This window comes from Xenopus tropicalis, chromosome 7 (genome assembly GCF_000004195.4).
Source record: "Xenopus tropicalis strain Nigerian chromosome 7, UCB_Xtro_10.0, whole genome shotgun sequence".
In the NCBI taxonomy this organism is placed as follows: domain Eukaryota; kingdom Metazoa; phylum Chordata; class Amphibia; order Anura; family Pipidae; genus Xenopus; species Xenopus tropicalis.
The window spans coordinates 114,543,982-114,568,873 of record NC_030683.2 but is presented as its reverse complement, the minus strand read 5'-3'; the positions used below and the strand labels follow the sequence as shown (position 1 = coordinate 114,568,873).

At 41.4% G+C, this 24,892-nt stretch overlaps 1 protein-coding gene and 1 long non-coding RNA gene across 2 annotated transcripts in view; one reads left to right on the top strand and one right to left on the bottom strand.

The window, feature by feature from the left end:
• The first annotated feature begins 225 nt into the window (after window positions 1-225).
• On the top strand, window positions 226-23,486 carry LOC116412233. The gene is made up of 5 exons (XR_004223598.1): window positions 226-287; window positions 4,282-4,372; window positions 5,015-5,062; window positions 12,669-12,992; window positions 23,306-23,486. It is a non-coding gene; the product is annotated as an uncharacterized LOC116412233 (long non-coding RNA).
• The window catches only part of kcnj14 (potassium inwardly rectifying channel subfamily J member 14), a 34,926-nt gene continuing 30,220 nt past the window's right edge, over window positions 20,187-24,892 (bottom strand). Inside the window, exon 3 of the mRNA XM_002934998.3 lies at window positions 20,187-21,676. Coding sequence (XP_002935044.1) covers window positions 21,107-21,676 — 570 coding nt within the window. The 3' untranslated portion in view covers window positions 20,187-21,106. The remainder of the gene's footprint in view (window positions 21,677-24,892) is intronic.

Here is a 24,892-nt window from a genome sequence, read left to right as displayed (position 1 = left end):
TCGCTGAACTGTTCTTTGGAAATGGAAAGGTACAATTACTGGTGGGTTCCAAATGTTGGGCACCTCCAATGATTGCTTACCTGATACCCTGGACCCTTACTCCTGTTATCAGAAAACTGCACCAGCCCGGGGTACCTGCAAGAGAGCTGCAATCCAGGGGCTGACGCATGCGCAGTAGCATGAAAAAGATGGCTTTTTTGCTAGACTTGACTTTTCACTCTCTTGCAGGTACCCCAGGCTGGGGCAGTTTTCTGATAACAGGAGCAATGGTCCAGGCAGGGTATCAGGTAAGTGATTTCACTCCTTTAAATCTTTCCTTACCTATTTTTTTATGTATATTACCTTCCCAAACTATAATTTTAAATTTGTTCTATAGAAACCCAGTCCATAGTTCGCTGCCTTTCATTTGCCCCCTGCGCAGATCCTATTCTTCCCACTGCCTTTAAACTGCAACGTTGTGCAGGAAATGCAGCAGGAACTCCGAGTGAGTTGTACAATAATAACCTGATACGGGTCAGAACATTCTAACTGGCTACGCAGTGTTTCTCATTGTTCCAGAATCCGCCCTTCCTCGTGTCACACATCCTTCCTCCCTGCCGTTCCGCTGCTTCCACATCTTGAGCTTTCCAAAGGCTCCCAAACTGGCACGGCCCCCCCCGAGGAATTCATGCCTACATTGCACTCTCCAAGTATTCATCTTGCTATTAATCTGTATTCAAACTGTTTATCCTTTGGGTATTTTTGGAAATAATGATAAAATGAGCTTGCGCTGGGCAATTAAACATGCCAATTATTGGTAATGCCTTTTCTTTTGTGCGGCTCACAGTGTGTTGCGGATGCTAAGTATAGGCACCCAGAGACCACGCAGAGCAATACCGCTATACATTGCTGCCTATAAAAGGAAAATGTATTGAATGGGGATAAATATGCCAGAGTGGGAAGGTGGTGGCAGGAAAGCTCTGGTCCAATTTGATGGTGCCTAATAGTGTATGTGACTGAATGCCAGCAAGTGTATAGACTATAAGGCTCAGTATTCGATTCCATTCTTGCTTTATAATACCCAACAAAAGTCCGATATAAATGTGCAACTGATCCTTTCCATGCACAGGCCAGGACTGCCAATCAGTGGGTTCTGGCAAACGCCAGATGGGCTGCTGTAAGATGCCATAGACTGTCACTATTTATTGGGCTGGTGGGGGGCTGTTTGGGCTGTTGAAATCAGAAGAAACAAAATATACGGAGCAGCCACAATATTGCTGAATAAAATCCGCATTTATTGTATCGGTAAGTGCTCCCGTGAAGGTTATTTACTATGGGCTGTTGAAATGCCAGGGCCTTTCAACAGCCCCCCCACCAGCCCAATAAATAGTGACTGTCTGAGGCATCTTACAGCAGCCCCTCTGGCATTTGCCAGCACCCACAGATTGCCAGTCCCGACCAGCCAGACACTGACACGCATCAGCCAGAAGAGATGTAAGGCTGCCCCAGTGGTAAGGCAGTTCAAGCTGATCCATTTGTTTGGTCCATAGGCTAACAATTGAATCACAGGGGTGACCCACAGAGGACCAAACAGATTTTCTTACCTTTTTGAATGATACCTGACCAAGCCCAGGTCATATGTCAACAGGGGAGGGCATACTTTGGCCAATAAGCTTCCGACTTGATCAAGATCAAATCAGCTGCCAATATCTGCCCAACTGTGTTCAGCTTTAATACGGCGCTGATTTATGACATAAGCTCTAAGTGCAATTGGCTTTAGCTTCCAATAATATCTTGCATTTTCCATTTTGTGTTACAGTGTTCAAAACAAACTGCTGATTGGTTGCAATAGGCACTGTACCACCTACAGTATGTTGGTATGTCAGCCCCATGGTGCAATGGTTCTTTCACATACATTCTTGCTGGGTGCAAGAATGTGTTCAGTGAACAAAGTATTTAAAGGAACAGTAACACTAAAAAATGAAAGAGCTTTAAAGTAATAAAAATATAATGCACTGTTGCCCTGCGCTGGTAAAACTGGTGTGTTTGCTACAGTAACACTACTATAATTTATATAAATAAGCTGCTGTGTAGCCACGGGGGCAGCCATTCAAGCTGGAAAAAAGGATAAAAGGCACAGGTTACATAGCAGATAACAGATAAGTTCTGTAGAATACAATAGTGTTTTATCTGTTATCCGCTATGTGCCTGTGCCTTTTCTCCTTTGAATGGCTGCCCCCATGGCTACACAGCAGCTTACTTATATAAATTATAGTAGACTTTCTGAAGTAAACACACAACTTTTACCAGTGCAGGGCAGCAGCACATTATATTTTAGTTAATTTTATACACTTTCATTTTTTGGTGTTACTGTTCCTTTAACTACAGCTGCTTTCATGTACAGTCACACAATACATCTGGGTACCTTGTGCACATTGGCATCATGGCGCCACCTAGTGGGATGTGTGATTACTTGTGCAGATGAGATATGCAGGGAACTAAACTATTGCCAGGTAAAATGTCCCAACACAAAGGGCTCATTTAGGAAGAAAAACATACAGCTGCCCTAAGCTAATATACTAGCAGGGGTGCACATTACATTAGCATAACCCAAACAATGGTACAGACCCCTCCCATGGGAAGCACAGGACAGTCAGTGGGGGAAATTCTTGAGGCTAGTTAGGATGAGATATGGGGGGGCGCATGATATATGTTTTGAGTGAATATATTTTGGAGGTCACTAATTAAAATATGTGTCAAATTTAAATTACAAAAAATATGTTATTTCTTTTTTTTTTTTTGATCTGTACAATTCTGAAATTCACCACACGAGGTCACTGCTTTCTTTTCTATTGTAGCAAATAAACCCAAGAGACATTACACACATTTAATTATACAGACCCAGACCTGACACAGAAATAAGAAAATGGAGCCATCTTTGTTTCTGTTTTCCAGCAACGAAGCAGGACATTGCAGAGTTATCAGTATGACAGTCTCCCAAGTGTTGCCTACATTAGTTGTTCCCAGACTTTCCTGGTGGGTCTTCAGGAGCACCTAGAGCAGAAAATAAGTATTTGCCCCAATTTTATTTCATTTGATTTCCAGGTCATCCTTTTCTGATCTGATTTATGTAGAAACGCTAAGATTCTGATCTACCAGCTGCAGGGTGAGCATCTAAGCACCAGCAGTCTCTTAATAGCCTCTGCTTTGCATTGAAAGTGCTGCCTGGTCGGCAGGGTTACTGAGCCTATGTTTGTGAATAGAAAAGGTTCTGAAGTGAAAAGGAAGTCATTTGAGTTTGGAGAAAGACACAATACAAGTAATTAAAACAATCACAATACATTCTATAAAGGTTAACTTCCCCTTTAAGTTAGAGGCGTTAATAGGGACCTTTTATCCACAGATGTGCCTTGATGGGAGTCATATATATATATATAGTCTGCCTACTGACTTGAATTCCATTACATAGTGGTATGGGGTATGGAGGAACATTTTGGTAGCCAATAAAAGGAAACTAAAAGCTGAGCAGTATCCTTATGATTTCCAGTTCTAGAGCAGCAATCCCATGTGTATGGAAGTATCTTTCTATTGCTGATATGGCAACCCCCATGGCGAGTCTCCTTTTGTCAGCTCTTTGTATTAATTTATCTGTTAAATTTCACTTGCTGATTTATTTAAGTGGAAATGTGTTGTCATTTTAGCATTTTCTATTTTAAACTTAGGTTATAGAGAAAGTGAGGGTAGAGCTTTTTAGTTATTTATTTTAGGACCCACGCTGGCATCAAAGTGGAAGATAGTCCCACACCCCAAATATGGGTATGGGTGGGGGTTCTTAGTCCTCCACGCAGACTGAAATGGTTGTTATGAAGCCATAGAATTTCGTTATTCCCAGTCAGGGGAAAGGTGTTTTTTTAGGGGCCCCAGGCTATAGATAATTGAGCTGGGAACAGGACCGGACTGGCAATTTGTGGATTCTGGCAAATGCCAGAGGGGCTGCTGTAAGATGCCATAGACAGTCACTATTTACTGGGCTGGTGGGGGGTTGTTAGGGCCTCTGCATCCTTGGAATGCCAGGGCCTATTTTGAATTCCAGTCCAGGCCTGGCTGGGAGTAGAGTACTATTGAGTAACACCTTCCTGGCAGGATTGGGTAGGTAATTGGGTAAGTCTGTAGAATCTGAGCCAAAAAGACCTGGTTTTAACCCCTGTGCCGTTTTTTTATTATCTTGCATAAGACACTGTATGATGTCAGTGGTGCCCAGGGGCCCAACATTGCCTGCTTATCACTGCAACTATTTTTCAGATACCCAAATGCCTCTATGGTTCATGAGCAAAGTGCTACCCCAGAGTGCAGTACACAGACCTGTATTCATTGCCCCGGAGGAAAGAGGAAGGTAAGTGTGATTCTGATTTATGTGGCATAGGGCTACTCTGAGCGCGACACCAGCCCCAGACCCTTAAAAACCATTTTTAATTAGGGCTCTAGTTGTACTTTACTCCTGGACAATCTGGGACCATACAGTCCCTTAGAGCACCCACAGCCCTCAGTCCTTTTCCATTCTTAGAGTGTAAGCTTTATGGGGCAGCTTTATATGCAGCGATTAAAGGCAATAACACTGTATAGGACTGGTTTGCTAACACACTGAAGTTATCCATAGCAACCAATCAGAGCTTTCTGAGTATTCTAGAACAGTAAGGACAAATAAATATAGAATCTACATGCTAAAAGCCATATCATTCTACTGCTATGCTATTATATACTACATGCTTACTCCTTGTTTTCATAATCAAGTCATGTTTTTATCGGGTTCTTCTATATAAGAGACATCACTAAGCACTGTTTATAACCGATAACATTATTAACCACTGTGTATAAAGTGAATAATGTATCCACTGTTCTTAAATATACAGATATTATAAGTCATCAAGGAATTCCATGGCCATATAAAAGACTATAAGACTATATTTTACAGCTGATTTCTTGTTCTTGTACAATATGATTAACAATTGAGACTTCAATAAAGCTTTATTTACAGGTGCTGATTCAAGGAAGGAAGGTGGATTCTGCACTGAACTCAAAGAAGGTGAACTTCTCCTTTAACAAGAAATGTAAAGTATATTAATACTGGGAAACTATTTCTATAAATATAGTTTTGTAGAGAACAAAGCCTTATTCCTCCCCCTCCATCTTCATAAAAGAGCCATGAGGCAGGGGTACTAGGCAGAGAGTGGCAGTTGTGCCAGCACGTTTCCCACATATTTCCAGCACAGTAAATCATTTGCATAGTGTGGCGAGCCAAGCGTGAAGCATGCACAACAAACATGAGTAGCCGTCCCTGTACATTTGCTTCAGTTAATATATAGGAATAAAGGTCACTTTCACTCTTCTATGAACCTATCCCCAATAATTACTGCATGGCAGAGTGGCTTCACAACAGAAAGCAAAAGGGGAGGCGTAAGATCCGTCACTTAGTTTTTACATTTTGCATTTATGTATACTTTTGTAAATACATATATAGACTTAAACGTTGGCAATTCTTTGAGTTTGGACCTATGCAGGGCTATCCGGTTTATCCTGTTTTAAGAAGACAAAAATAATAACAAAGGACAGCCATTTCTCAGGATTTCTGAAGCGGTGCATATGATGAGTTACTGGTTATATGTAACCCTCTTTTGTTCAATTATTGTGAAACCCAGAGGCAAATTTTGCACCCCCCTGCTTGCACCCTTGCTGTTGTTGTTTCCTTTACTCTAGCGCAATAAATTCCACTGTTTCCCACTGAGTCCCTATTGAACATGCAGTCAATGGGCAGCATACCACCCCCTGATTTTTCCCACTCTGCGGGTCTCTGTGGTCTGCCCACAAATTCAGGCCTAAGACCCCTGCTCATTATAAGAAGAGTACAGTCCGGCGTAATAAATTTTAATTTTAGCAAGATCAGGAGCATTTTCATTATGTATTAAAGGAAAACTATACTCCCAAACAATGTAGGTCTCTATAAAAATATATTGTAGAAAACAGCTCATAGAAACTTATTTTTAAGTAGAATGTGCCATTTAGTAATTCTAAATAGAAAATTGCCATTTTAAGTACTAAGGGCCGCTCCCTGGGATCATACGATTCACGGTGCACACAAATAAACCAAGGGCACATGTTAGGTCACATCAGCCAGTTAATGGATTAAGTTCTGTCTTTTACACTCACACGTGTTCCTGTTACAGTTAGAGCTGCATTATTTCCTGTCAGGTGATCTCAAAATGGACCATCACAAAATGGTGGCTCAATATTTACTGGTATATATATATTCCAGTTTGGTAAGATTGGGGATGAAGGTGGGTGGGAGGAGGCAGAGGTCTGCTATTACGAAGTGAATGAGCACTAAGGGGCACAATGTTGCACAGGCCCACCTACCTCCTGCTAGGCTAAAGAGGTATGTGCCTAGCCCCCCCCCCACCATGTGTATCTTGGCCATGCCTGCCATGCCCCGGTCACACCCCCATTCTTCTACAGCCCCACCTCTATTCCACCTCACTTCCCTGTTGTGCGCCCTTCTCATCTAAGCACTTCAGGTGATGATTCTATCCATTTCAGTGGAGTGGGAAGTTAGGTTTCATGTGCCAATGACAGTGGGAGATGGACCTGTTACTGCAGGTGAACAGGTGTGGGGGCTGAAATCCAGGAGACTCTTGAAAAATATGGAAATGTTCTGTTAACCCAGCTGCATGTTTGTTTGGAATCTGGGGGAAAGCCCATGCAAACACATCAAGAACAGTCAAACTCAAGATCCCAGTACTGCAAGGTAGCCATGCTAACCACTGAGCCACCCCAATTATTTTTTCAGTTTGATGTAGAAACATTGTCCTTTAGTTTCTAAAAAGGGTGAAGGTTCTAGCTGCCTCCTGGAGATGATTTTGGTTAGTCTTTCTGCGGCCACTTCAGCCTAGATGCTTTTCTGCTTGCTTGACGTCAAGCACCTTTCAGTAGACACCTCTCTGATAAGTCAGAAGAATTTGTTCCGTCACCTTAGATCATGTTGTACGTTAAGCTAGAATTGCTGCTGCTCTATTAATAGCCGTTTTGCAGAACAAGAACTGTACAGGACAAGGGTCTGTTCTCCAAGAGCCTTCAGGCGGGTGCTAGTTTTGGGACAATGGTCCAGACGGTCTCAGAATACCATCAGACGTCCTGAAATAAACGCCACATACAAGTGGTGCTGAAAGGTCTTCACACCCTTTGCCTAATTAACTTATCAGTCCTTATCATTAACCACTCGTCAGCTAATTCCATATTCCCTTCCCAATGGCACTCAGAACGCACAGCATCTGAAAGTGACGTCCAGTATATTGTGAAATACTTAACTCTTCCTTGAGCTGGTTAAGCAGGAACTAATGCCTCATATGGCATTTTCCCCTCAACAGATACACTAAGGCAGGGATCCACAACTTTTTTACTTGTGAGCCACACTGTAAAAAGTGTAGGTGAGCCACCCAAGCTTAAAAAAATTCTTGGGGATGCCAGATAAGGACTGTAATTGGCTATTTGGTTCTGCTTGGAGTAGAACTGTGTCATCGTGCTTCCAAAACATGATTTAAAAATGGACACGTACTTTAAGGCCACTGGGGGCAACATCAAATGGGGGTGGCGAGCAGCATGTTACTCGCGAGCCACTGGTTTGGATCACTGCACTGTATACAAGGTACATAACTGCTAGTAGCCTGTGGGACAGCGGCTCAGGCAATGAGAGTATATCCAGAATCAAGGCCAAAATCAAGACTGACCCAGAGAGGAAATTGATTTTTTTTTACTCTTTTGCCCTTTTATGCTGCTTTACATATGTAAGTTTTGTGCAAGGAGGTCCATCAGGATATAACACAGTTAAAGAACCACCTTTATAAGGAATCCTCTGTCTGTAGGCAAGAAACCATCTTAGCAAAATGAATGATTAAATGTTTTACTGCTTTGCACATATGCATAGAGATGCCTCACAGAGAATAGGACATATATAGCAGGCTGTGGTAAAGGAGGGACCCCAGGCACTTATATCCCACCCACCCAGGCAAAATGGTAGCCGTGTATAGTAGAAAGAAAGCCAACAAAATAGAAGTAGGCCATTGGCTTACACAAGTAAGAATGACACCCCAACCAATTGTTAAGTCATTTATCGCCACAATGCAACACTGTGGGACAGATGGCATTGCACAATTTACCCCTTACAAATATTTGAATTGCACCATGTAGTGAGGGCAGGATCAACAGTAGCACACTCTGTTAATAGTGGGTCCTGGGGCAACATATGTACATTTCTAATTCCCTCATCCGATTTATAGGACAAAGACAAAGAAAAGGCCTGGGCAGGATCCCCATACCCAATCAGACTGAGTAGAGTACAAGATCCCCTGCAAAATGTAGTATTACCATAGCAACCTTCCAGACCAAAAAAAAATCTGTTATGGATATTGTAGATGGATGCATTCTGAGCTACTTGTTGATGTTCCATTATTGTCAATAACAGGGATGGATGAGTGGTAACCCATAACAGCCAATGAGAATTTTGCTTTCATTAGCCTTGCTGTGGGTGACCATTGAGAGTGAACGGGTGGCTAATGGCCATTGGACTGTATTTGAAGGCCTGTAATTTCTAATGCATGCTGAATGTGTCAGTCAAGAAAAATTACAGGCCACATACTTTGGAATCTATGTATATTGGGCATCAAGTTGTTCAATAGAAGGAAATAGCAAAATGGCTTTCTCAAAAGTGGGTGAAACCAAAAAGTGTTTGTGGACAAGGCTTATTATTGTAGTGGGTGTGGCTTATAGTTGTAGGAGGGGCTTATTTTAGTCCTGTATATCCCACCCACCAAGGCAAAATTGTAGCCATGTATAGTAGAAAGCATGCCAACAAAATAGAGTAGGCTGGTTCCATTGGCTTACACCAGTAAGCATGACCAATTGTTTAGTCATTCATCACCTCAACTCAACACTGTGGGATAGTTGGCATTGCACAATTTGCCCCACTTTGTTAAAACCTAACAAATATTTGAATTGCACCATGTAGTGAGGGCAAGATCAAAAGTAACACAATTTATTGTAAAGTCAAAGACGTGGCCTGGGTAGGATCCCCATACCCAATCAGACTGAGCAAAGTAGCAACCTACCTTTACTTCAGACAAAAAAAATCTGTAATGGAAAAAAACTTATGTTAATGTAACAGTGGGTGTGGTTTGTAGTTGTAGGAGTGGCTTATTTTAGGTATGTTGCACTATGCCCTGTGAATATACCATCTCTCCACTTTTGCCCCTATTCAAGCACTGAATACAGATGACTTTTAGATCACAGGGGCTATATTTTTAACTAGTTTCCTATTTCATTAAATGCACATGACAGAACAGAACATAATGATAGCATAAGTTTGGGAATATCAAATCTGTACATGAAGCAAAAATAAAGATTCAGGCAGTCATCAGTATGGCCCATTCTATACCTCCATGTAGAACATCCAACTCATCACGTTTGATATTTTAGACTTAACTGGCTTTTCATTCTCATTCCATGGCCAGAAAGTCACTTGATCCAAATGTACGTACCAAGCTTATCTTACGGTGTGAAAAATGTTCTCTCGCAATGCCAACCAGGCACACAGTCTTCCAGCCAGAACTTCCTTTAGTTGGTGCGAGCAAGTACGGGTAACTAGCTTAGAGGGCACTCTGCTCTAAATTATAATGCTGCAGATTGTCTTTGGGAATCGGTGAAATGTTTTGACGTTAAGCAGATGGGATTAGTGATTGAAACTGTGTCGTTTTAATCTCCATTTCTCCAGCTGGAAAGCCAATCTGCTCTCCATGTGCTCTGACCTTGAGGCCTATTGCCGCTTTTGCCTAGGCGTGCTGACAGCACGTTATGTCTCCAGCAACACAACGCCGATAGGCAGATGTTGCACAGAAAGGAATTGCCCGTTATGGTAGCATCTATCAGGCGTGAGATGTCACCACCGTCTTAATACAGTTTTATCCAGGATACTGTATTTGACTCCTTTGTTAAAGAAATAGTCCTATAAACTTTAGCAGGCATGGATCGGTGTACAAGCAAGAAATGCTGGGGCGAGGGAGGCAGATTTTAGGAGTGCTAGTTGGGTCAAACATTCCTGCGAATGACTTAAAGGACATGTAAATCCCCTCCACAAAAATGTAATCATTAACCAGCCTCTTTGAAATTTTTAAATACCTGCCACTCCTGTTGTTTAAAGTTCAATATTAAGGCTGCACCATCCTCTTAATCACTTGGGATTCCTTCTCCTCCTCTAACAAACTCGGCCCCTTCCTTAGGAATTTACTTTGGCTTTTGGCTACCGAGCATGCTCAGTTCTTCTCAGCTCATATTACTAAACACACCCTCCAGTCTAGCAGCCAATAAAGAAAAGACATTGCTTGTTCCCATAAAAACTAGCTGTCTGTTCTCCTAACCTCCTCTTCTGAGCTCAGCTTAATCATTGCAGTGCTCAATCCAAGCAGGACTTTTTATCAAAGTTAAGGTGGCCATACACTGTAAGATTTGCTCCTTTGGCAAGTTCGCCAAGTGAGTGGATCTTATCCCTATATGCCCACCTACAGGTGGGCCAAACCTAGAATTAGAACGATGGGCATAGGCACCATTAGTTCTGGGACTGCGTCAACGAGCCAATGTGGTCCCCAATCCAACGGAAAGATCAAACCTATCTGATCGAGATCTCCCCAATATCAGGCAAGGTGTCGGTCGGGAAGGCCCGTTGGTGTTGCCCATACAGGTAAGCTGCCGAATCAGCCTAAAGGACCAATATCAGCAGCTGAATTCGGCCTGTGTATGGCCCAGCTTAAGTTCTGCCTATGTAAGCCTGCATGCTTCATTGCATGAACTCTACAGCACATGTGCTGATGGTGGATGTACATGTCACTGATGATGTCAGAGGGAAAATGGGCGCCGGGTGAAAGCTGCTATTTGTTTTATATATCTATACTATCCAACGAAAGCACTCACAGCTCCAAGTAGTTCAAAAAATGACTTAATTTATTGCTCCACACTCATATCGAAGCGTTTCGGTGGAGTGTGGAGCAATAAAATACGTTATTGGAGCCGTGAGTGCTTTCGTTGGATAGTATATGAATTTGATTTGGTGAGCACCCGGCGTATGCCTTGTAAGTGGTGAGTGCTGTCGAGGAGTAATATATATATATATATATATATATATATGCAGTACAAATTATGCCATTTGGGTGGGGGAGGTGTGCCCAACTTATATACATTGTAGGAAAATGTAGGGTTTAATAATAGGAGGTGACCTCAACATTCTTATTTAGCATTAGTATCTTTCTTTTTATCCAACGGAAGGGATTTAAACCTTTTTGGATCTCCTTTCATCAAGTCCAACAGTTTATTAGCTCTGTGCCTTCTATTTAATAAATAACATTGAAATATGATTGTTTTTCCTGGAAAGGTATGTGAAATTGCTCCGTGGACCTTTGGCTACTTAATCCACTGAACAAGCAAATATAAGCAAGACCCATTTTTCTGCTGCGCAGTCCTAGGTTGGCATTATATATGTATAGGAACAATTGATCGGTGAGGAGCTGTAATGTGGGAAAATAAATTACATTTCCAGCTTCGACTGGTACAAGGACACTATTTATATCTAAACTCACAGTTGAAAAGTTGTCACATAAATGATGTGCCTATGAAATGGCTGTCAGTAAGAGGCAAATTTATGGGGGATCCTGATGTCCAATTCTAGAAAGTTCTTTAGATTTATTTACTATATTGACTAGAAACAGATATTGCCTATATGTATGTACGTGCTTTGTATTTGTGCCCACAAATCATTCTTAGATATGGAAAAATACTAATAGGGGGGCTAAACAAGGGTAACTTTAGACATCCATGTAGCTTCTTCTTGCAGTTCAGACAGGAAAGATTGAGTGTAGGGTTGCCACCTTTGCCGGTGGCTAGACCCGATACCCACCTACTGCTCCCCACTGTCATCTCCCTGATGCCCTCCCCAATTGTGCCATATAGTATAAGGTATGCATGGTGGGGGAGAAGATGGGTGGGTGAGTGAGTGAGCGGTCAGGGGCCCCTGAGGGGGATTGGGGGCCAGGTGGGCCTTTCATACCCCAGTCCGACCCTGATGACGTCAGGGGTGGACATGATATGTTGGGTGGGGTTATGATGCTGGAGCAGGGTTATTGCATCAGACACAATTAGCTGGATTTGTATAGTTTTATCAATGTTTCAAACAAGACATAAAGTTTTAAAGTGACAGTCTTTGAAATGCTGGAATGTCTAGTTCAAAATCAGACAGGTGGCAACCCTAAAGGTGGCCATACATGAGCCGATTTCAGCTGCCGATTCAGGTCCTTCAGATCGATTTGGCAGCTTATCTGCCTGTGTATGGGCACCCCTCACGGGCCTACCCAACAGATATCTGGTTTAAATTTGGCCAGATCTCAATTGGGCAGGTTTAATTTTCTGTTGGATTGCGGACCATATGGGCTCATTGATTCGTTCTGACAGCACATATGCCCGCCATTGTAATTCGATAGTATGGTCCTACCACTTTGCCAGCAGCCTAGGATCTCTCTCAGCTGACCTCAGGGGTGGAAATATTTGCTGTTAGTCACCTCCAGAGGCTTCCAAGCATCAATCTGCTCATATTATTGCAGGTGCCGTTGCCAGCAGAAGGAAACCGCACAACACCACCAGGGACCACCTTCTGCAACACCTGGACATTGCTCAGCACTACAGCAATAAAAATCTGCAGCAGCAGGTACAGGGGAGGAGAGCACAACACCAATACAGGAAAAGCTGCCACAACGACTGAACTTAAGGGGTGAATACTGCACAGGAATTGGTTCAAACAGGAAATTAAACAGCTAGTGAGAGGTGCAAGCCTGGAGGCCGAGCCCAAAGCAGCACATCAGCACAAGTAGCAGAGACAGCAGTGGTAGTGAAGGGATATCCGGAAGGACAGACTGCAAGAGACAAGGGTTAGTACTTGTTTATAAATCTTTCTGACACTGATTCTTCTGAGGGAGATTAGAAGAGTTTAGAAGGGGACATGACACAAACAACACTTAAACATTTAAAGATTTGAAGAAACAAGGAAATTGGTACATTGGGGACACATTCATGCAGAATCTCTTCCTTTTGCAAACATTTATTGATAGGAACGTTTGGAGATAAAAAGGAGGATTGCAAAAAAAAAGAAAAGGGGAGAAAAAAAGAGTCATTATCAGAGCGGATGAAGAGGTTTATGATTTACATGAGCTGCTGTATGACAGAACATCCAGAACAATGTGCCAGCCTGGTTAAGAACATGTATATATTGTATGGCACACATGGAACTTATGGAGGCAGGGCATGGTTACAAAATGACAGGGAATTCTGAGAAAAAATGATACATTAGTCATTTACAATTTAGGGGGTGCAAGAGTGCGCCCCTTAGTGCTCAATTAACAGCACTTGCGCCTTGTATGGTTGTTTCTTTCTGCATTTTCAATCTAGTACTCCATGCTTAGAGCAGCATCTGTAGCTCAGCCCTATATGGGCTCAGTGAGTTGGCACTGAAATAAGGAGGAAACGGGAAGTAGGCAGAGTAATGGCAACCACTATAAAGCAAAAAAGGAGTTATAGATGTAAAATAAAAAAGGTGTGAGAGAGGAGGCAACTGCAAATTCAGACACCCTTCTTACTTCTGTTAGGGTAATCACCCAGCAATAATAATAATACTACTCACAAGGCCAATTCATGTGAAAAATCTAAAACCTTTGTTAGACAGGTTTCCCTTTGGTGAAGCTGCCAAATTTTTTGAAGTCTGTTTTATTAAAGGTTTTAGAATCTCTGTGCATAATCCACTCAGTGGTGCAAAAATCTAAAGCCTAAACCTGATGTCAGCATATGATAATCCTGAAGTGGTTCCAGAAAAGGTAGCACAAGAATTATATCTGAGCAGGATTGTTAAACCCCCAATAGATGGCCTAGTTATTATCTTCACTCCTTTAGGGGTAGTGGCTTTAAAACAAAAAGGAACAAAGGCTCAGTCGTACCCAAAATGTAATTTGGTGAATGATGGATTTGACTGGAAGCAGTGCTCAGTTCAATATCAATCATTTGATCAAGCTTTGGAGATAATGAAGGGAAAGGCGTAAACTTAATTGAAGGAAAAGGCATAAACAGAAATGGCTAAACTTAATATAAAGTCAATTTTTGTTACCTTTACATCCAGAAACCTTTAGATCCAGTTGATGCTTCCTTCAGAATGGTGGGTAGGTATCTGCTCATCGGTTGCTTGATGTCCTGTGCATTCTCTGAGATTTTCAGTGGATTTGACTGTCACTTGTCAGTCAAGACTAGCCAGAATGGTATTGGCCATTACCGTAATGATTTCTTAGTCGTAGGCCAGAATGGAAGATATTGGAACTTGGCTTCTGAGGGGGTAGGACATGGAGAACAGTGAAGCAGAGAAAACATCCTGGTTAGGGTGAAACCTACACACTGCAAGGTGTGCAGTTAGGGTTCCCACCCTTGCCATGTTATGAACCCGGGCAAAGGGGGTGTGCGATGAAGTCAGCACCGACTTGGACTGCCACCTGTTCAGTTTTGACCCAGACAGCTTTGTTTTCGGAAGGGCTGTCAGGCAAAACTGCCTGCAGGGCAGGATCCTCTGAGGTTGTATATATATCTGGATTATTAGGCTGTATCTTTGCTAATAAACCAATGTTTCTGGATGCATAGTGTTCCACAGGGACATTGAGGGGTGATTTGCATGTCTCTGCCCACAATTCCTTATGTGGGAGCTAAAATCTGTCATCTTTGTTTTTAAGGTAGTATAATATGTATGTTTAGGGCTCCTTGGCTCCTCTTACCCTAACCAGGCCATGTGACATTCTGTTTTTTGATTCTCAGTTATATATATTTTCTGCTGTAGCTGAGACTGTGGTTAAACCGCAGGTTTCCAATACATTTCTACTTCCTGTTCAAGTGCAAGACATTGTCTATATTTTAGCAGTTGTGGCTTTTTTCTCTTTTGTTTATTTGCTCTATTATTGCATGTATCTGGTGACTGGTATAGCGAGGCTATTCACAGTGTAGTTACTTAATGCCAACAGACGTTGGGAACTAGCACGCGGATGCTACCGAAAGTCTCCTGGGGTGGCCATACACTGTAAGATTTGCTCCTTTGGCAAGTTCGCCAAGTGAGTGGATCTTCTCCCTATATGCCCACCTACAGGTGGGCCAAACCTAGAATTAGAACGATGGGCATAGGCACCATTAGTTCTGGGACTGCGTCAACGAGCCAATGTGGTCCCCAATCCAACGGAAAGATCAAACCTATCTGATCGAGATCTCCCCAATTTCAGGCAAGGTGTCGGTCGGGAAGGCCCGTTGGTGTTGCCCATACAGGTAAGCTGCCGAATCAGCCTAAAGGACCAATATCAGCAGCTGAATTCGGCCTGTGTATGGCCCAGCTTAAGTTCTGCCTATGTAAGCCTGCATGCTTCATTCATGAACTCTACAGCACATGTGCTGATGGTGGATGTACATGTCATTGATGATGTCAGAGGGAAAATGGGCGCCGGGTGAAAGCTGCTATTTGTTTTATATATATTTATATATCTATACTATCCAACGAAAGCACTCACAGCTCCAAGTAGTTCAAAAAATGACTTAATTTATTGCTCCACACTCATATCGAAGCGTTTCGGTGGAGTGTGGAGCAATAAAATACGTTATTGGAGCCGTGAGTGCTTTTGTTGGATAGTATATGAATTTGATAGCTGGGATTTGTAGTTTAGTAACATCTGGAGGTTGCAGGTTATCTGTATGTTGTACAGCAGGATAAACCCAAATTAATAAAAATTAGGCCTGAGCTAGTTCTAAACGGTTCACAAATAGGGTTTCCACCCAGATGGTATTTGACCAGTCTAGCCAGCAAATCACCAGCTAGGGCCGGTGCTGGTATTAAAAAATATACCGGTATACTGCAGGTAAATTTGTAAGAATGGTAACCCTGCCTATAATCCCTCCTGATTCTTTGCCTTTAGACCAATTCAGCAGCTTATCTGCCCATGTATGGGCACCTTTAAACTGGTCATAAACATACCATGTGTCTTACTATTATTGGTACATGTATGGTTACCTGTGTATGTGGATAAGCCCATATATTGCCACCTTTACCCCTAGGGCCAAACGATCGAATAAGCCCGATATTGCTCACCTTAGGTGATCTTATCAGGAGAAGATCTGCTCATTTGGCGACCTTGCCAAACAATCGGATCTTACCGTGTATGGCCCAAGTGGGGGGCCCAAACATGAAATGGAGGAAATTGCCTGCATAAAGCAGATGTAACCAGACATAGCAGAGGAAGAGGCTGAACCTGAATGGGGAAAAAAGACAAATCTGGGCCAGGTCTGAGTGAGCAGGGAGGTGTAAAGAAGAAAGTGTTTTGACTTAAATGGATTGGGCCTGTATGGAAGGCTTGGTGACATGACACGTGCTCATGACTAGAGCCCTAAATCCTCAGGACTTGCAGACTAGCCTCGGCACGTGCCTCTTCTGCCTACTCCTAGTTCTGGCCCTGGATCTTACCTTCTGATCTTTTCATTCTGAATCCAGCCAATCAGTGTAAAGTTTTCTTTTTCATGTCATGAAGAAATCCTCAAAATGTCATAGGGAAGGTGTAAACCGGAGCCTGTCTGCAAGACATTTATGCACACTACAGTTTAGTAGTCGGTCATTTTGTGGTTTTTATGTAGTTTTTAATTTAGTGAGCCCCTAACTGTATGTAAAGGAGGTGTTTCATTGGGCCAGCACAAAACAGAAAATCTCATAGCTAAAATAAAGTTTAGCTATGACAATTGGGATGCATCCCCACTGGTTATGGGGGCCCACCATCAGATATTTCATCTACTATAACTTTTGACTGAAGCATCCCCCAGAAATGGTAGACCATCAATCAGTTCATTACAATTTTTATTTTCTATTAGTACAAAAGTTACCACAGAAAATAGAAACTATCATTTGTTATTATTGCAGTTTATGTTTTCCGTGGTCCTGGCTAGTAAGCCTGGGCCCTATGTCTGCTTCAGTAAGCACAAACTTTTTTTTCTGTGTTTCCTTACTTATTAAGTTCCTCTGCTTGAAGGTAAATCCTTCCCACCAATAAGATCTTTGCCCAGTGCCCACTGGTACCTTAAAGCGACCCTGCTCTGTTACTGGGCTCTGAGAAATGGTTTAAGAAGTTCTCACACAGATGCTATTTATCGTGTAGGCCTGCAACCCATTTTTACCCCATTAGTGGGAGGAGGTGGCAGGTATGGCAGAGAAGCCTACTTTGATACCACCAACCTGAGACCCACATCCATACTAGCATCCATAATGCCCAACCACAGCTTTCCCATTAAAGGTTTCTAAGCCTACCTCTGTACTAGTTGTACTGTTGCTGCAGATAAAAGAATAGTAAACATTTGTTGCATTTTATAACTATATTGTAGCTAAGGTCAATGGCTTTAGCAACCAGGAAGCAGATTTAATGTGAGACTTTATTGTGGTTATTAAATATCTGCTATTCGGATATGTGAAGTCCTTTGATTCTTCCGGCCACTGCCTGCTGGGAAGGGTCAGCGACTTGTACTTGGATCTCTGATCTAGTTTCTGGGAATGCCAAGGGACCACCTGTGGCCAAACTGCCAGAGTATTTAGTAACTTTCCTAGAAAGCTTTCAGGGGGTACAGCCTCCACTGTGGCCCATTTGACAAATAAAGACCAGTAATTTATTGCTATATCTGGAAGCTGAATGCTGAAACCAGAGTAATTTGTTTTGCAAACAGTGGAAGCCGCTTATATCAATATATTTTCTTGCTCTTCGTGAATTGTAAGCTGCCTTATTGGGTAATAATGTCAGAGGTTAAGGCTTCTATTAGTTTGCAGATTATTATGTAACTGGCAGATGGATCCCAATTTCTTTCTTTAATTCCCACTCTGCTGGGATGGAATTACGAGCTGATTAAACGCAATATTGGGGAGATAGAACCTCACAGCTTCCCCGATGCCACACTCGCAGCCCTCCGGCTGCTCTGCCTAGAGGTAAGGCACAGGGCTTTAGTGTTTAACCAATGCCAGCGTGACCTGTGGAGGATGAAGTGTAGGTAAAGCAATGCAGCCTTATTTTGAAAAACTATTTTTTTTTATTATATACTAGGGATTCTGGCACATGTTACTGGGTTTAAGGTGCTATTAAGCACCAGTAACTTGGGCAAATGCCACATTGAAAAGGCCATATTGCCAATTTATTTATACAGCTCCCTAACATCCTGCTATAATGTATATCCCTTGGGGGTGTGACCCCACATAATAGTGTTACACCAGATTTAAACTGCAGGCCACTGGTATGCCAGCCTCATATTGCTGCTATGTCTTATTATAGGGATCCTATATTAAGACATACTGCTCATACTCATACTGCTGCTATGTCTTAATATAGGGATCTCCAAGCTTATTTTATGTGTCACAGACTTTAACATCCGAATCACAATCAGATGTAAAAAGTGTTGGTGAGCCACACAAGCATGAAAAAAGTTCTATGGGGATGCCAAGGAAGGCCTGGTATTGGCTATTAGGTAGCCCCATGTGGTCTGCTAGGCTCTCTTGGAGTGTGTTTCTGTGCACAGAGATTTAAAAATGGGCATCTACTTTGAGCCCACTGGGAGCAACATCAAGGGTGATGGTGAGCAACATATTGCTCACCAGCCACTGGTTGTGGATCACTGTCTTAAAGAAACAGTACATTACTGGCCCCATTTCCAAAAATAGGGAAAAGCACAAAACGATTTTTGCACTTTGTATCATACAAGTGCTCCTTAGATGAGCACTAAAGGACACATTCTCCTGCCTCTTGGTTTGGAGAACCCTGTGTTCTCAAACCTCCATACAACACTATTTAAACATATGCGCAAATTAAATTGGGTAAAGAAGAAAGGGAGCAGTGCGGTTTTTAAATCTTTATTAGCATCAATTCATTTGCACCATAGCAGGGTATAACAGAGAAATAACGTTCATTTTACACACGGACTGAACCACTTCCAACATCAGCAACACTGCTGAAAATGTCATTTGGCAAAATGTTTGTGGACAAGTAAACTAATTATTTATTGTAGAGTTTGTTGCAATGTATCAGGAGGGTTTGGGCTCTATCTCATACACACAAGTTCAGATCCCGCCATGTACTCTCACCTGCAACTCTACGTTATAGTTTTACTTTACAGTAGGGTTTTACCAAATCCAGCATTTGGTTTGGAAATACTTATTCAACTGAATCCAGGAACAGTAACACCAAAATATGAAAGTGTTTTAAAGTAATTAAATGTAATGTACTGTTGCCCTGCACTGATAAAACTGGTGTGTTTGCTACAGAACGCTCCTATAGTCTATATAAATAATCTGCTGTGTAGCACCGGGGGCAGCCATTCAAGCTGGCAAAAAAGGCACAGGTTACATAGCAGGTAACAAAAAAACTCTGTAGAATACAATAGTGTTTTATCTGTTATCTGCTAAGTAACCTGTGCCTTTTCTCATTCGAATGGCTGCCCCGTGGCTACACAGCAGCTTTGCTTATATAAACTATAATAGTCGTTCTGAGGCAAACACACCAGTTATACCAGTGTAGGGTAACAGTGCATTATATTGTAATTACTTTAATACGCTTTCTTATTTTGATGTTACTATTCCTTTAAGGTCATGTTACTTTAAAGCTTTAAACCTCTCAGCAACTGAAGGTGACAATATTTTACTCATAACTGATAAATTCAACATGCAATTTATGGATTCCATTTTGGATTCGCCCAAATCTTACATGTAGGCTTTTGTATCCAGCCAAATCCAATACTGATGGATTCAGAGCATCCCTACATTACAGTAAAGGGTTACATACACAGGACCCAGCAGCTTTAACATTTGTCCAAAAGAGTGTAAGTGTGATGTATCGTCTGTAGCACTCTCCCTGCAGGGATTCATATTTGGCACGTTAAGATAAAATAGTTTCTGGATTCAGGAATGGGACACCATGTGGTACTGCTGTTTAATTTTTGTGGAATCTTGTTTCATATGTCACAGTATTTGGTCTTGGTTGATTTATTCTGCAGACTCTTGGGGTTACTTTGCACCTCACTTAGCTCTTTTGGGGAATGTGCCTTGCTGCGGGGCCCTGCTTTGGTTTTATTGATTTATATTATGAGAAAGGGGAAAATGATAATTAAATACAGTACCTCTACCCTTTCCAGTACCTCTTTTTACTGATGACAATTACAAAAAAAGACAGCCTGCTGTAAAACTAACTCCACCCATACCTAATTAAGCTCAAATGACCTTTTTTCGCGAACTTCACTCTTAGGTCAATTTTACATTTGTTCTATATCTGCTTATATAGATGGATTAAATTGCTAATCAATACATCTTTATTCTGCATTGAGATTGTAGGAAACGTACAGAAAACCCTCTTTAATCATGGGTTAAAACCAATACTCTATAGCAGTAGCAAAGCGTGGAGAAGACATAAGGTGATGGGTTTTACGCCTTGTATGAGATTGATACTAATGGCATCAGGGTTTGAATCGTGAGCTTATCTGGGTAAACTTTTCAGGCTACACTTCATGGAAGTCGTTACAATACTCTCCCAATTAGACAAGAAAATCTAGCCATACTTAGGAGTATTTATTACAGTTTGCATATTTTATTGTTCAGTAGATATTAATATAAAAGGTTCCTGTGCTGTGCGTAACTCATGAACAATCGGCTTTTACCCAAGTTACCAAACAAAACGAGATGGTAACGTGTGCATAGAACAAAAGGTTCGATCACTTTTAAAAACCTTGCTGTCGAGATCTCCTAATTTTAGGAAAGTCCTTCTCATTACATTAATGACATCCCCCCACCTTCATGTGTAACAGTTAATGGGAGATTCTTTTGGTGCACTGGTTGCTTAATCCATGTAGACCATTTTATTCATGCCTGCCCTGAGTGAGAAATGCTTCCTAACTGATGGAAGTGCAAATTGATAGTCAGTAGAACCCATCTAATGGGAACCCAACCCATCTAACCAGAAGATCATGTCAGTAATATTTCCTCCAGAGGGTCAGGAACGCCAAGCATGCCAAGCTCATGGGACGTATTAGGAACCGTTAACATTGTGTTGACCAGGGTAGGGGAATCTTCGTCACAAATGCAGTTAAGTGCAACTTCATTTTCGTAACAAAAAGAGCTGCGACCCACCAGTGAATATTTCCTCTCAGAAAGTTCTTTGGCGCTGCAGGTGGGCGTGCTGGGTACTTCATATGTGCTGTTAAAGTGTAAGTAATCCACCTCGTAATAATTGCGTTTTTCAAAGAGCACTGGTTCAAAGCGGCTTCCCCACAAGATCTCAGAGGGAAGATAAGAACTGCGGCATTGAGTGGTCATGGCTGTGGCCTCCACCATGCCTTCAAGGATTACAACCAGCTCAAAGTTAGCCGCCTCTAGTTCTTCCTTGCCGATTTCATATAGGGGGGATTCTTCATCAATCTCATGAACTATGGTTACCGGAGACACCAGGAAGATTCTGTCTGTGCCACTGTCAAACCCAACATTGATATCTGTGTGATCCAGAGGGAGGTACTCACCTTCAGGGGTGACACGAGGCTGGAGAAGAAAATAAGAATTTCAGTCAATATCACAAGGTTTGATCAGAAAAATCATGCATGGTTACATTAGTTCTACATCTAAGGTGGCTTTTTAGGGTGACACAAGGCTGGATAAGAAAATAAGAATTCAGGTCAATATTACAAGGTTTGATCAGAAAAATCATGCACGTTTTCATTACTTCTGCATCTAAGGTGGCTTTTCATTTTGTTGTATTTGACGAACTGGCCCTGTGTGAGTTTTAGATCAATGACTATGATACAAATCAGTAGGCAAAAACATTATGTTTATCCATCTTCAGCTCTAAAGCTTATTCTTGATTCCATTCCTATGATAAATGAGTCAAGCAGTTAATGTTATTTTGAAAACATGGCCCCCAAATGAATATCTAAGGAGCTGGAAGGGCATCCATCTGCTTGTGCATGATTCTCATAGAGCATCATACCGTACTGACTGGGCTGCGCCTGCACATGTTCCAATTCAGCAGCTAATTGGATCCAGCTTAAACCAAAGAAGGGACAAAATCATGAGGCTTTGTGATGTGATTTATTTGAATCCACTTGATAAAGAAAAGATTTGTACTGTGGCAGAGCACATTGCAGCCAGCGTGTCTCTAAAATTAGATACAGATTGTATTCTATGTATAGTTTTATAAATAAATAAATATATATATAGCACTATGTGTGCAGCAGCAATCTACAGCAGTACAGTACATTGATAGAAGAAATAGGGGTCAGTACAATAATAAAATGCAAAATAATACAAAATATAGTTACATTCAAGATTCAGCCTGTGGCCTTGTGTTTTTATATGGTCATGGAACTCTTTGGTGGCTAATAAGATCCTTTTATTTATATATATATATATATATATATATACTGTCCCAAAATCGGCACTCACCAAAGCAGCATATGAAAACCGGGTGCTAACCATAAACTTGCATATTCTCCCTCTGAAAGCACTCACGGTATATAATAAAAAAAGAAAATTTTATTTACACAAAAATGTCTACGCGTTTCGATCCATATAGTCCTGATGACGATCCTATATGGATCGAAACGCGTAGACATTTTTGTGTAAATAAAATTTTCTTTTTTTATTATATACCGTGAGTGCTTTCAGAGGGAGAATATATATATATATATATATATATATATATATATATATATATATAAACTGATAGACAGCAGGCACTCACATATTATTAAATAACAGTATGCCTGGGTGCAGTATAAAAATAAATGTAGCACAGTTCGAACAGATGCCGCACTCACAGGACTTAGTGAAAAAATAAAAAGTACATTTATTGTGAAAACACGTCAATCTAACGTTTCGGACTTTGAGAAAGGCTGTGGATACGGCCGAAATGTTAGATTGACGTGTTTTCACAATAAATGTACTCTTTATTTTTTCACTAAGTCCTGTGAGTGCGGCATCTGTTCGAACTGTGCTATATATATATATATACTATTGAAAAGTGTATATTGAAAAAAGGAATCACATCACATATGCAACGTTTCGGGCAATAATTTATATATATATGTGTGTGTGTATATAGATAGATAGATAGATACATATGTATGATCATTGAAATGATCATTGTTTTTTTTCCCATTCCTTTCTCTGCAGATTATAAAGAATGATGCAATAAACCAGTGTAATGGGTGAGTTAATACAGATATATACTGTATATGCAGTTGGGTTTTTATGCTTAAATGAGATATAAGGACATTGTCATTGTGTATCAGGGGCATTGTTGGCTGCCAATGTCCAGCTCCATGTGGTTTTTAACATTATACACTGCTTTTCAGAACTGGTTTTACAGCTGTTCGGCTTGTTCTCTTCAATACATTTCCCAAACAATATAATTCCAGTGATGATACCTGGATAATATATTCAGGATAAGTGCCTATTTATCGAGTTATTTTCTAAAGAGCCAGGCTAGTAGACAATCCCATTGATTTGTTACTTTTTGGTTGCTCTTTAAACAAGTGTGCCTTTACCAGCATTTGCACACACCACGGTTACAAATAATAATAATAAACACACTGTGCATTAAGTCACTTAACCATAGTTCCAATAGGACAGCAAATAAATACTTCCTCCCCCCCCCCAAGTATTTCACACTAACTAACCTTCAAGCTGGACTTCAAGGAGTATCTAGAACAGTGATCCCCAACCAGTGGCTCCTGAGCAACATGTTGTTCCCCAACCCTTGGATGTTGCTCCCAGTGGCCTCAAAGCAGGGGCTTATTTTTGAATTTCTGGTTAGGAGGCAAGTTTTGATTGCATAAAAACCATGGGTATTTGCCAAACAGAACCTTCTGTTGGCTTCCAGTCTACATAGGGGCTATCAAATATCCAATTATAGCTCTCATTGGAACCTCCAGGAACATTTTCTGTTGCTCTGTAAAACTTTTTCTATTTAAAAATGGCTCACGTGTATAAAAGGTTGGGGATCCCTGATCTAAAAGATCAAATATGCATTCTATGCATTAACTAACTGGTCTTCATGTTGGTTCCTCACCCACTAATGCAGGCCCATCTAGAGGAGAAGCTCCAAAGACACCATGAATCTCCATTGACCGTATCCCACTAACAAGGACAAACGAGGAGATTAGTCACCCTTCGACTGCTGGTGGCGACTAATCTCCTGTGAATGCTTTGCCATTAGTGACAATGTAAACCACCGCTGGGGAAACCTATGGACAAAGGTGCCCATAGTCACCACTGCTAGAGGAGAATAATCGTGGGGCGACTAATCTCCTCCTGTGTCATTGCCCAAAAGGAAACAAAGTAAACTGAGATGGGTTGTCTTTGGCCTGACTCTGAACCAGTTCTTTTCCACTGGCATACATACAACTGTAGAGAAAAAACCTATCAACTGCCTTGTATGTGCTGATAGGCACAGATCTGCCTGTTGGTGCACACGCAGTCGATTTTGGCATGAAAACACCACGTATACATTTGCATGCCATATTCCAGTCTATGTGTGTGCTGACAGTTAGATGCCATGCACATTAGTGCTCACAAATACATGGAGCTATTTCTGATCTGTACATCTAGTTATAAAGCATAGTTTTCACAAAGGAAAGCTAGATCTCACATTTAGCATGTGGTGGGTGAGAGCATTATATATTATATATTAAACCTATATGGTAAAAAAATGGAGATTACAAATAAACATAGTTTAAAACAAATGATTCCACCAAAACC